The sequence below is a fragment of the Taudactylus pleione genome, unplaced genomic scaffold (genome assembly GCF_031769625.1).
Source record: "Taudactylus pleione unplaced genomic scaffold, aTauple2 ptg000046l, whole genome shotgun sequence".
In the NCBI taxonomy this organism is placed as follows: domain Eukaryota; kingdom Metazoa; phylum Chordata; class Amphibia; order Anura; family Myobatrachidae; genus Taudactylus; species Taudactylus pleione.
In genome coordinates, this window is record NW_028284448.1 from 13,491,096 (window position 1) to 13,503,228 (window position 12,133).

At 39.6% G+C, this 12,133-nt stretch overlaps 1 protein-coding gene across 1 annotated transcript in view; it reads right to left on the reverse strand.

The window, feature by feature from the left end:
- LAMA4 (laminin subunit alpha 4) overlaps positions 1–12,133 on the reverse strand; it is a 163,967-nt gene that overhangs the window by 4,330 nt on the left and 147,504 nt on the right. The window contains exons 31-37 of the mRNA XM_088460491.1: positions 10,706–10,864; positions 9,389–9,542; positions 6,109–6,302; positions 5,815–6,004; positions 4,670–4,825; positions 3,933–4,092; positions 757–887 (exon numbers count right to left, since the gene is read on the reverse strand). Coding sequence (XP_088316617.1) covers positions 757–887; positions 3,933–4,092; positions 4,670–4,825; positions 5,815–6,004; positions 6,109–6,302; positions 9,389–9,542; positions 10,706–10,864 — 1,144 coding nt within the window. The remainder of the gene's footprint in view (positions 1–756; positions 888–3,932; positions 4,093–4,669; positions 4,826–5,814; positions 6,005–6,108; positions 6,303–9,388; positions 9,543–10,705; positions 10,865–12,133) is intronic.

Sequence of the window (12,133 nt, forward strand, 5' to 3'; positions counted from 1 at the left end):
GCCCAGTATCTCTACCCTCATATATAAATGTATAGAACTTGGTAACAGGTACATATAGTGATTACCAGCACACTTTGTTGCTGAGCACTTGCACCGTTATGTGCTTTAACTTGATTACAATGCTTTTTTTTTTCCATTTTAAATATTCTATTAAATGATTTATTGACTTATAAGGGCTGATTCTGAGTCGGACACATTGTCGTTGTTAGACGCATTTGAGCGTCTAACACCTGCGCCTGCTATAAAGCTGGTGTAAGTTGTGATGGTGTGACCAATGTTGTGTCTAAAGATGCACCAAGTGGTATTTGAGTGTCTAAACATGTGCAAAGCGGTTGTCTCAGTCCTTGGACATGCAGACGCAGGTATGCACAACGGGGAAGGGCTTGTAGCTGTATTTGCATAAAGTTGCAGAAGCAATACTGGCAAAAGGCGCACACACAGACGTTGCAGTGTCCACCTCAGGATCAGGCCCATAAAGTCCAGGAAATAAGTGAGAACAGTGCTGTGCGACGGCTCAGTATTGATAATGTATACAGTATATAAACACATATTGCTTGATCCATCTGTTATTATGTTCCCAATAAACAGACTCAGCACAACAGTGTCTGCAAATATTTTAAAAGTCCTGCGCAATGGAATTGCCAAGAGTCCGATGATAAAACAAACAGAGATGAGGATCAGCTGGTATCAAAATAACTTAATCTACATATTATACAAGATAACCAAAAGCAATGAAATGTAAAATGTCATCATTACCTGTCCTTCTTTTAGGTGCATATTTATGTATTCACCATTCACATTTTGGATGTGAAACAAAATTCCAGAACTACTCCGAGGGCGCACTTCTATTACAAAATCAAACTCGAATCCGCTATGGAATGATTCCGCTAGGAAACATAGAGCATATTGCTGTAAGTATGTACCTTGTTTCATTTTATAACTTGTGCTCATCTAATTGTTAAATACAATGTTCATTCTCCCTAAAATAGTTGCTCTGCATTTATACCATACCGCCATTGTTACTATAGTTCGCAATGCAGAAAAGAAAGGACTTTACACCCAATGCAGTAATTGTAAATACAATTCTGGTATACGATATACTTAAGTGATAATTACATGTAACTGCTTCTGTACTCGTATGCAAACAGTAGTTAAAGGGGAGGTCAAATATGTTAGTAGCCAAAGTATAATGCAGAGCCATTTTTACTTTTGCAGATAGGTGAATATCTGTCACAGACAGCAAACCTTGCAAAAAGTTGCAGAAGGTACTGTATCAGGCCAGATGATCACTGAAAAGCAGAATGGGTACATGCTCCAATATGTATATTCCGGACAAATAAATGCACTTGTATAATAAATCTATCGTATGCTTTCACTTTTCTTCACATTGACAAATAAAGCCAGCATTTAACAAAGATAGTAAATAAGGAAAATGTGGTGTTACTTTCTCTTTTTTTATATAACTGTACTGAGGCTACTTTTCAATGGAGGCAAAAGCAGTGGCAGCTTTTATCTAAGGACTACAGGACTTCAGCCCTCCCAGTAAAATCTGCCACCTCTCACCACCCCACAATGAGCTCCGCCCCCCTCCCCAGTGAGAATGATCACTGCTCACTAGTAGAGCAGGGCACAGCAGGAAACAATCCTGGACGGTCCATATCCTGCAGTCGATGCAGTGACCAGCCTGTCCCTAAATGAGGAGGAGGGGACGAGTACTGGCTTGAGACTGCCATTGGAAGTTCTTACTGCTAATCTCACGCAGAGATAGCAGTACCAGGGGGAGGAAACTTCCCCTCCAGGGCCTGCCAGTCCAGTGTGTAATTAGCAGTAAGAACTTCCAGTGGACAGCTCACACTGTGGTAATTGCCGGCCTTGTATTGCTTCTAGGAGCTGCTCACACTGTAAGCGGCAGACAGGATACAGTCAATATTGCAGATGGGATACAGTCAATATTTGTAACTTATCCTAAATTGTACAACTGTAAAGTATGTTTGCTACCGATAATAATAATAACATTAATAGAAGCAATAGTACTAGCAGTGCTTTCATTCTGCAGTTTTTCAACTTAAATACTAACAATGTAACAAGTTATTTTAATTTAGTGACTTTGAGGGAAATGTATCAAGCCTTCAAAGAGTGGAGAAGTTGCCCATAGCAACCTACCCGCTTCTATCTATCATTGTATAGAATGCATTTAATAAATAATAGCTATAAGCTGATAGGTGGCTATGAGCAACTTCTCCACTCCTTAGAAGGCTTGATACATCTCAGACAGGCTTTATGTAAAAGTCTACAAATAATTGCTAAACAACAACAAAAAAGAGGAATAAACACGTAAAATAACAGTATACCATTGTACTAGATTGTCATTTTATTGGTTAAGTCAGTGGTTCCCAAACTGTGTGCCGCGGCACCCTGTGGTGTCTCGAGACACTTGCAGGGGTGCCTCAGGTTGGTGGTCCAGCACCAAATCAAATTCTTTATGGTCAATGTAATGTAAATATGTAGACAAACAGAAGCTCAAACCTGTCCACCACCACATAACTGAGTCCAAGGATGACAGTTCAGCACAACTGACTTCACTTTACTACTTCACTACATTTTTTTCTTAATTTCTCAATAATAAACTTTTGGCTTAGGGGTGCCATGAAAACAATTCTGATACTCTAGGGCACCGTGATTCAAAAAAGTTTGTGAACATCTGGTTTAAGTGTTAATTAAACTACAGAAAAAACTTTCTAACACAGCAGAAACAACTCCCCATCACAAGTATGCAAAAAAAACCCCATTTTTATTTAGCCTAAATACGCTCACAAAAAACATAATCGTTGCCAAAGCAACAAAGAAAGCACCAGTCAATGTGAGAAGAGCGTTTACAAATATCTAGTCACAAGCGTTTTGCTAGTGCTGGTGACCATCATCATGCGATATTTCAACCTGTCCCTGACCATCTGCAAATAATATGGCTTTACTATTTGTATATGGGTCCATTCTGCATGTGTTCGCAATTGTGCAATCACTGTTGTAACCAAATTCAGAACGACCCCATCCCGCAGTGTCGCCCATCCAATTGCAAGAGGACATCACATCGCAGAATCACAGAAATATGCTTTGGCATAAATATGTATGAACATGCGCACGCAGAGGCATTTAAGCGGCTGAGTGCGATTACGCAGTCCCATTCTACACACTCGCAGAATAGGTCCTGTGCATGCGCAGATTCCGATTAATCGGGAATCTGCATTCAACACTGCACTTGAGTGCACTGCTGAATCAGCCCCTCTGTGCTTTAATGGGATGCATTTTGTACCTTTGAAGAAGACCACCTTTTTACATACACTATAACCAATGTGATACCATATGAGTCTAAGCTACTAATGCTTTAGGATCACCAGCTCTTTCATTTCAACTTTACATTTTTCTTAGTTTGATTAATTTATTATGAATATAAAGGAACACTGGCACTGTGTTTATTTTATGTCACTTTTCTGTGTTTGCATGTTTGTATCACATTGGGTATAGCGTATCCCGACAGCCGGGATATCAACTACATCCTGCTTTTTAAGGTGGTTCTGAAAACCCACAAAGATAGGTCAGATTGGTCTTCTGGGGGAAGTTCTATAGACCATGTAGTGGATTTCCACATTAAGAGATAAAGATGAACTATCACAAATAAAGTAGAAATGCTTTTGTGTAGTTAATAAATGACATGCTCTACATTTACTGTAAGAAAGATAACCTTGTATAGAAGCTGCTGCTATTTTCTGAATTCCGTTATGGTCTTCGTGCCCCACTGACCCTGAAGGTGTCATGTGTCACTCTAGCCAACTATTTGCAGTAACATGTTTCTGCTAAAGAAATGCTTTTGTCCACACAGTCAAGACAGAGCATTGCTAGTGTACAACACAGTGTTTCATTCATTAGATCATTACCTAGAATCACATATCCTCCTTCTGATGAGATGTAGGATCCAGATTCCATGGGGCCTTCAAAGCAAGGTGTCACACTGAATGTCTGGGATGGGGAAGCTACAGACCGTCCATTAAGCTGCAGGTTTTTGAGGCAGCCATTGAAACTGTACACTGAGCTTATCTAAGAAAATGGAAACACGCAATAATATCAAGATTTACTGTGATAAAAAAGGAAAAAAAAATACTTAAAACAAACTTCTTGTTCCCACCAAAAATTCTATAAACTGTCTTAAAATATTAAAAAATATTTTGTCTAGATAAAGGTGTTCATAACAGGTTGTAATGACCATTTCTGAAAGTACTATGAACTATTTTCTTCTACCACTAATACCCTGATGGATTTGTCTCCACTTCCACTACTAATTCCAACTGGGCAACAAATGCTTCCCTGTCCTAATAATCAGATGGGTAAATGACATATGTGCTACACAGTCAGTTGCATCATATAACAGTGCTATTTTTTTATTATTATTATTACTTATGTATATAATGTAACTACAACTTTTCTCATAAGTGTGCTGTATCTCTGGCACTCAACTAACCCTCATAGCACACCACTCATACTGTCAGCAAGAAGCTGCTCAAAACATCAAGTGATAACATATTAAAAATCACTTGTACTTCAAAACCTATACACTACAATATGCTTCTAGTACTTGCATAACATTGATATCTATCTTCCTTTATAGGATCATTACCTGAACATTCTTCACAGCTCTCCCAGGGGCCACACCTCCTACATAAAGCGGTTCATCCACACTCCATATAGCTTCGGTCCCAGGAAGACTGTCTTCGAGCACTTGTAGACCATCAATTATTAATTTACCTTTGTTACTGTCACGGACACATATAACCTAGTTACAAATATAGTACACAAGAATAGATTTGTGAGGAAATTAAATTGAAATCAAAATATTAGACATTAAGAGGATGTTATCATTTTACTTATACACTATAGAATTTCCATATATATGTTGATCGTCCAAACAACGGATTCTTTGTACATTTAGCAGGTTTGTGAGATGATCAAAACTATTTGTACAAGTTTGCACTAAGAAAAAAAATGTTTTTGTTTTTTTCATTTTGAAACAATTATTCTACAACGAAAAAGTGAAAACCTGTCATTAAAGCGTTCACATACAGTATGTTTATTTAAAATGTCCTTCCAGCAATATTTATTAGTATATTTCCTAAGATATTATTATCACTGTTTACATGTAAATCCTTTTCTCTGAAATTAGTAGGATGTTGCACAGCATGGCGCTCACACGAGACAAACTCTGTACCAACCTTAACCCATGTGTTGGAGAGCAGGGTCAGCTAACATATAGCAGTAATAAATAAGACATATTTGAGAATCTATACACTGAAAACAGAGGGAAGAGCAAACCCCCCTTAAAAAACACAAGTGTAAATGCAAATAGAAACACTCTGGTTTATTTTGCCAAAAGTGTTACTAACTGTGATTTCATGGTGTGGTAATGGTTTGTATCAAGCAATATGCATCCTTGTGTATACAGTACATAAATAGCAGCTTTATATGGAGAAATATATTGCGATAGGAAACAAATCTTTCTCTCATCACAGCTATATTTCTTAAGGCTTCAATTCAAATATCCTCCTGAAACTGAAATATGTATATCGACATATGCCATTAGAATTTGATTTATACTGTACAAGACACCCTGTATTTTAGTTAAGTCATCGTTTCACAGATGAAATTAGTACTGTCAATTTTAATAATACATTGTCCTACCACCACTTCATTCAAAAACCTATGACCCTCCATCTCTAGAACACTAGTTGGAATTAGTTATTATTGCTGCAAACAACTTTGACTTACAGTGTGCCATATACCATCATTGTACTCTTTCTGGCTTGTAATTGTCAGCTTTTGTTGACCAATGTTAAACATAAAGTGTAGCTGGCCTTTAGCAAGGAAAAGAGTTATAAAGTTTCTTTCTTCTTTATCTGACGCATAGAAGACCATTCCATGGGATGAATTTGTTCTCAAATGGAAAGACAATTCAGATCTGCCAAACATATAAAATAATGCATTTATGTGTTTTACAGCCAGTTCTGTATGCATAATAATCAATGGAAAATTTAAATCAACTGGTCTTGTTATATAACTTACTTTTGATTGAATTGTTTAGGAATGTGCGTGTATTCATGGCGACTGTTTGTAGTTCCACCATAGAGGTAAGCATTTCTAACTGCTCTTGGTGTGCTAGATGAGGAACACTGTGAGACTTCTTCTGGGTTATCCTCTGGATGTATACCGCTAGCCCCAACTATTCTCTGTGGGGTCTTTGCTTTATGTTTTCCAAACTGTATAAATACACAAGTTAATGGATCTTGAAATTAGTTAATGAATTTATGTTCATACTATCAATGTTATATTCACCCGCTAAACTATGGCACATTGTATTTTCAAAATGACATCACTTTTATCATGTATGAAAGATCCTAAGGGGTAAATTTACTAAAGTGAGAATTTTTAGAAGTGAGTTTTAAAAGAGATGTTGCCCATAGCAACCAATCGATTTCTACTTAACATTGAACTAGCACCTTCTAGAAGATAATAGCTAGAATCTGATTGGTTGCTATGGGTAACATCTCTTCTAAAACTCACTTCTAAATACTCTCACTTTAGTAAATTTACCCCTAATTCTCAAGTGCAATCCTAGAAACAAATTACAATCATATAAAGAGATTTTATTCTATGTGTCAAAAACCATATGTGTTCTGTATACATTTATATTGTGGTGTGGTATTTTTGGTGCATTCTTGATCTTTATGGGAGTGCACTGTGGGTTAACAGAACTATTGGCTGTATTTTTCCCATTGATATTAATGAAATAGGGCATTCACATGAATGGAGTTTTATAGGATTGATAATAAGTTTTTTTCTCAGTAGAGATTCAGTTAGTTTAGTGGCCTCTGTGAAGGGAAGAGCCACTCTGTTCTTTGCAGCCCCACCCCATCAAAGCTCCAGCACCGCACTGACCATTTGGGGTCTGGTTCCTGCTATGAGAAGGGAATGCTACACTAAATGTCCCCTGTTTTAGTGGTAACTAACCTAGCACTGGCACTGAGAAATGTGGGGGGCCATGCTGTCCACAGGGGTATATCTATAATGGGAGCAGGGTGTGCGGTGCATACGGGCCCCCAGATCCAGGGGTGGGGGGGGGGCCCGCACTGCACACCCTGCACCCATACTTTTTTATTTTTCTACTTACGTCTCCGATGTCCCACAGAGTAGAGCTACAGAACATACCTGGAAAATGGCCGTCATGTCCATTTTCCTAGCGTTTTGTGCATGCGCAGTAGGAAATCACTGGGAAAATGTCTGCTGCACCATTTTCCCGGTGATCTGCGCATGCAGTAAACTCAGGGTACACTCTATTGCCCAGAGTCTACCGCTGCTGTCAGTTTGCTGATGGTAGCCGGAGAGCAAGGAGGGGGCCCAGGACGGGGAGTGAACACGGGCCCCCTCCTCTCTTAATAGGCCCCTGGCTGTCCAGTTCTATTTAACATACTGAACTTCTTCCACTCATTTAAACATGTTCAATGCAATTGCAAAGTAGTATCTACATGTAGTTTACATAGTGAAAGTGACATTGAAACAAATGAGTTATTGAGAATAGGAAAAGCTCAGTGCTCCTTGCATTCTGAGCACATTTACAGATGTGTACAACAGTGTCCAGCTCATTGAGGGCCTGATTCAGAGATGTACGCTAATGCCATCACAGCTGTGATTCCATATACAGCTACTGTGCAAAAATGTGCAAACGTTGCAGATGGAGAGGAATGTAGTGAGATGCCGGACTGTGGCTTTGCAAATCCAAGTATCTGTGTACAAAGACGCAGCATCGGTTGCAGATCCTTTGATAATCGGTCTTCTAAGTAGCACTATGGTTGTGCAAAATGGCTGCTTTCACTGTGACGCCGGAGCCACTTTCGCTGCGTGTGGGATCTCAGATGCAGGCTGTGACATGCCTGTGTTCTTTGCAGCCACTTCCTGTTACCTCCTACAATTGCTCCCTGTCAGTCACACTGTGAGTAAAGAGTTGCTGCAAGCAACTACGGTAAAGTACCTTGATGCAGGCCCGCCATTGGCACGGGTAACAGGGGGTGTTGCCTAATCTTGGGAGGCGTGTCCAGGCCCCCTTCTAAAAAAAACCTAAATTTTAAGCACCGCTTCTACGCTGGCGAGGGGGGCGCTCTGATCGCCTCCCCCACATAGGCATAGGAGACTGCTGTGGTTGCTGTTCAGCATCCACGAGCAGTCTCCCACTGCAGCTCAGCACACGCTGTATGCTGGGCCGCTGTGAGGGCGGCGTCGGACCCGGGCCCCCGCCGGGCCCCTCAGGGAGCCCGGGTCCAGGTAATTTGTACTCGCTCCCCCGCTCTCGGTGCCCCTGCCTTTATGCATGCACAGTGCGTATTAGACGCATGTGCAGTTTACCAATAATCGCTCAACTGCAAAAATATCATTATTCCCACTATGGCCCATAACTGTGTGGAGTTTGTATATTCTCCCTGTGCTTGCGTGGGTTTCCTCCGGGTTCTCCGGTTTCCTCCCACACTCCAAAAATATACTGGTAGGTTAATTGGCTCCCAACAAAAATTAACCATAATGTGTACGTGTGTGAGCATGTGGTAGGGAATATAGATTGTAAGCTCCACTGGGGCAGGGACTGATGTAAATGGACAAATATTCTTTCTGTAAAGCGCTGCGGAATATGTGTTCGCTATATAAATAACTGGTAATAAATAAAATAATTAATAATTATTGCATACTACTCTGAATCAAGCGTGGCTATGATTCATGTAACCACATATCGGGTTCAATTCAATTAGGCATGACTGAGTATATGCTCTTTTTTTTAGTAAACTCAACGCCAGTTGGATAGGGCGCTTACACAAAGCTAGCATAGACAACCTGGAGAAGTCCATCTAAAGCGACAATCAACTTTTTTATTTTCCAAGCAGACATCACGTTGTGTATTTTATACAAAAACATTTCAGTTCCAAAATACAAATAACTAGCAATTAAACTTATTAAAACTTGTACATTTCACCTTTATGTAAAAGAAAGTGGGATTGCAAACAACAAGAAACATCCCTTAATGGGACTATACCTCCCTGTGAGGATTTTGAGGAGCCATACATTATTAGACTTTAATATGAGAGGTCCCTTCCTCATCAGTACTATGTCTTAACTAGTTAATATTGGGTATAGAAGAGGATTTTACGGTATCGGTTTCTGTTACTAAAAACCTTTATTATCATTACCAATATATAACATTTAAACCAATCATGTGAGGAGAACCCATGCCATCACTATCCTGTGGTAAGTAATTGAATTAGTTTTTCTTCCAATAAACCACATATGAATTATTTTTACTTACTCTATTTTTTTGTTTTCCTTTGGCTTTAGAAGAGTTTCTTCCACGTTTATGGATTAAAGCAATTGGGGGTGTTTCAACAGGGCACCCATACAAAGACACCTGGACCTTTTCTGAGTATTTCTGGAAGTCTTCAACTTCCACATCTCTGTCAATTCTACAAAATAGGCAAGTAGAATAAAACAGTATATATGTATTATAAAAATAAAGTGAATACTGTTATAGAAAGTGATTTACATGTCAACGTATTGTGATCCAATTGCAGAGTTTTAATCACAATTTACAGTATTTTAGCAGGCATTTTCATGCACAATACCAGATACGTATGACAAAAGTTTAAGATAATTTATCTCCGTAGCTAAAATTAAGTAAAATGCAAACAATATTGTTTATGATTAATTATAACTCTTCCAACCGTTATTGCTTGTGAAGTATTTCACTGCCTCAGTCCTCTGATATCTCAGGTTTATAACAAGACCAATGTAGTTCCATGTATCAGACTGCACCACTGCAGTGAGACATGAGGCATGTGATTGGTTAATGCATTTCAAATCTTGGGAAATATTGGGACGTTTTGGGCACTCTAGTGAATAATTGATGTCCTGTGTGTCAGGCTGCAGAACTGCAGTGTGACAGATAGCATGTAATTGGTTGTAGTCTCTTCTGCTCTGCTTTTATTAAAATAGCTCTAAATGAGTAGGTTTTGATTTTACAATTTGCTGGCATGCACTATTACTTCTTTCTGGATCTTTACATTGTACTTGGGTTTGAGGAGACCTGCTTTGTAAGTGCACCACCCCTCTTGAAAGGAGGTTATCACTGGGAGACCCCACATCCATACTTTTGCTCTATGGACTTTACTAGGATAAAATTGATAAAGTTAAATACCGTTTAGTCTCCTGAATATAACATTGTATATTGTTTGTTTTCTATCAGGGTGCTGGTCGTCGAAATGTCGGCGCCGGAATCCCGACTTGCAGCCAGAACACTGATGCCGGAATCCGGACATCAGTTTAGATGCTGACGCCGGTATCCCGACAGCCGGCATTCCGATCATAAGTATTGCGGCCAGGTTAGCTGTTAGCCGCTTTAGTTTTAGGCACTAACTGGGAGGGTTAGGGTGCGGGGTAGGCTTAGGATGCCAGAAGGGAAGATTAGGGTTAGGGGTGAAGGGTTAGGATACTTACCTAGCCCCTGTCGGGATTCTGAGCATCGGGATGCCGCTGTCGTTCTTTTGACAGCTGACATCCCGACTGTGTTTACAACCCTGTGTGTTTACAGTTACACAAATTGATCATTTCTGAGCAGTTCAGGACAAACCTGGTGAAGTAAGCATTGCTGATGCACCCTGTAAAATTGGCTTGGGATACATTACTAGGAAAGCCTCCAAAGAAGAACTTTCTTGTCACTGGAGGGGTTATGTCTTTTTTATCCATGTCCTGGAAATTGATATCTGTCTCATCCACCAGGAGATGATACCTACAAGAAACATACAGTGTCCATCAGTACATTAACTACTGAGATTTATTATTTCAATTTCTTATTAACCACCTTACTGTATATATAGGTTTTACTTAAATTGGGTATTTACTAATGTCTGATCACCAGCTTAATTTACTGAGATCTATAAGAAACTGTATATCATTGCTAAGGCTTCTGGGTAATTGCTTTACAGTACATATTATGTGGCTGATTCTGAGTTGGGAGCATGGCAAAAAAAGTAAGTAACTATGGGCCTGAGTTAGATGTGGATGCTTATGCTACAGCCGCCTGGAAACGTATTGAGACGCTCAGCGTGGCGGATTCACAGATTCAAGTAACTGTATACAAATACGCAGTGGCGGCTGCAGTTCATTTGAGAATCATCCATCTGCGTAACCGTATGTTCGTACAGAATGGGTGCGGGAAATGAGACGCTGGGCTATTGTAGACGGATACATGTCACAAAAATGATCACGACATGTCTGCATTTGCACATTGTGGCTAAGACACATGCGCTGTCCATCGATAATCGCTCAGTGAAAATCGAAATAACGTCCACATCTGAACAAGGCCCTTTGCACCATGGTAAAACCATGTTGCAGTGCAGGCGGCAGCAGATTAAAGTGTGCAGAAATTTAGATTTGGGGGGGCGTCCTAGCTCATATCTAAATTGCAGTGAAAAATAAAGCTGTCCAGCATTGGTGGGCTACATGCAAAAGCAGCCAGTATTTACCCTGAATAAGCCTCTATGTGTATGAAACAGTAGCATATTATGTCATAGTTATGTCTGTTAAAATGTAGATAAAATACTTTGTGACTTACAGATGTGTCCACATACACCTATCCTTAAATCGCACAAAAAAAACAAGTTTGGCGAGCCACAGACTTTGCACCTTAACCATGCCATGCAACAATTTCTTAAAATATATGTATTAATCTGATACTTTATACCAATTATTTTGCAACATAATTACTAATCCTGCATACTTAGTACACTATTACAGGAAAACGTATATAATCTGGGTAAAAAGACAAAAGACAGAAGTCCTATATGAGTGACTCACACCATTGCAACAATAAATCATCATTCTAAGTACAGTACTTATGATGAACTGTATTACCGGGTGGCTAAAGGGCCGTAAATGTTTGGACCAGCTTCACTCATTATCGCGGTGAAGCAGGTCCAGACAATGCCCGCATGTACTATCACCCGGTTTGCGGAAAAAGGGATAGTGTTAATTCACTTCCTTCGGCTTCTGACTGGCG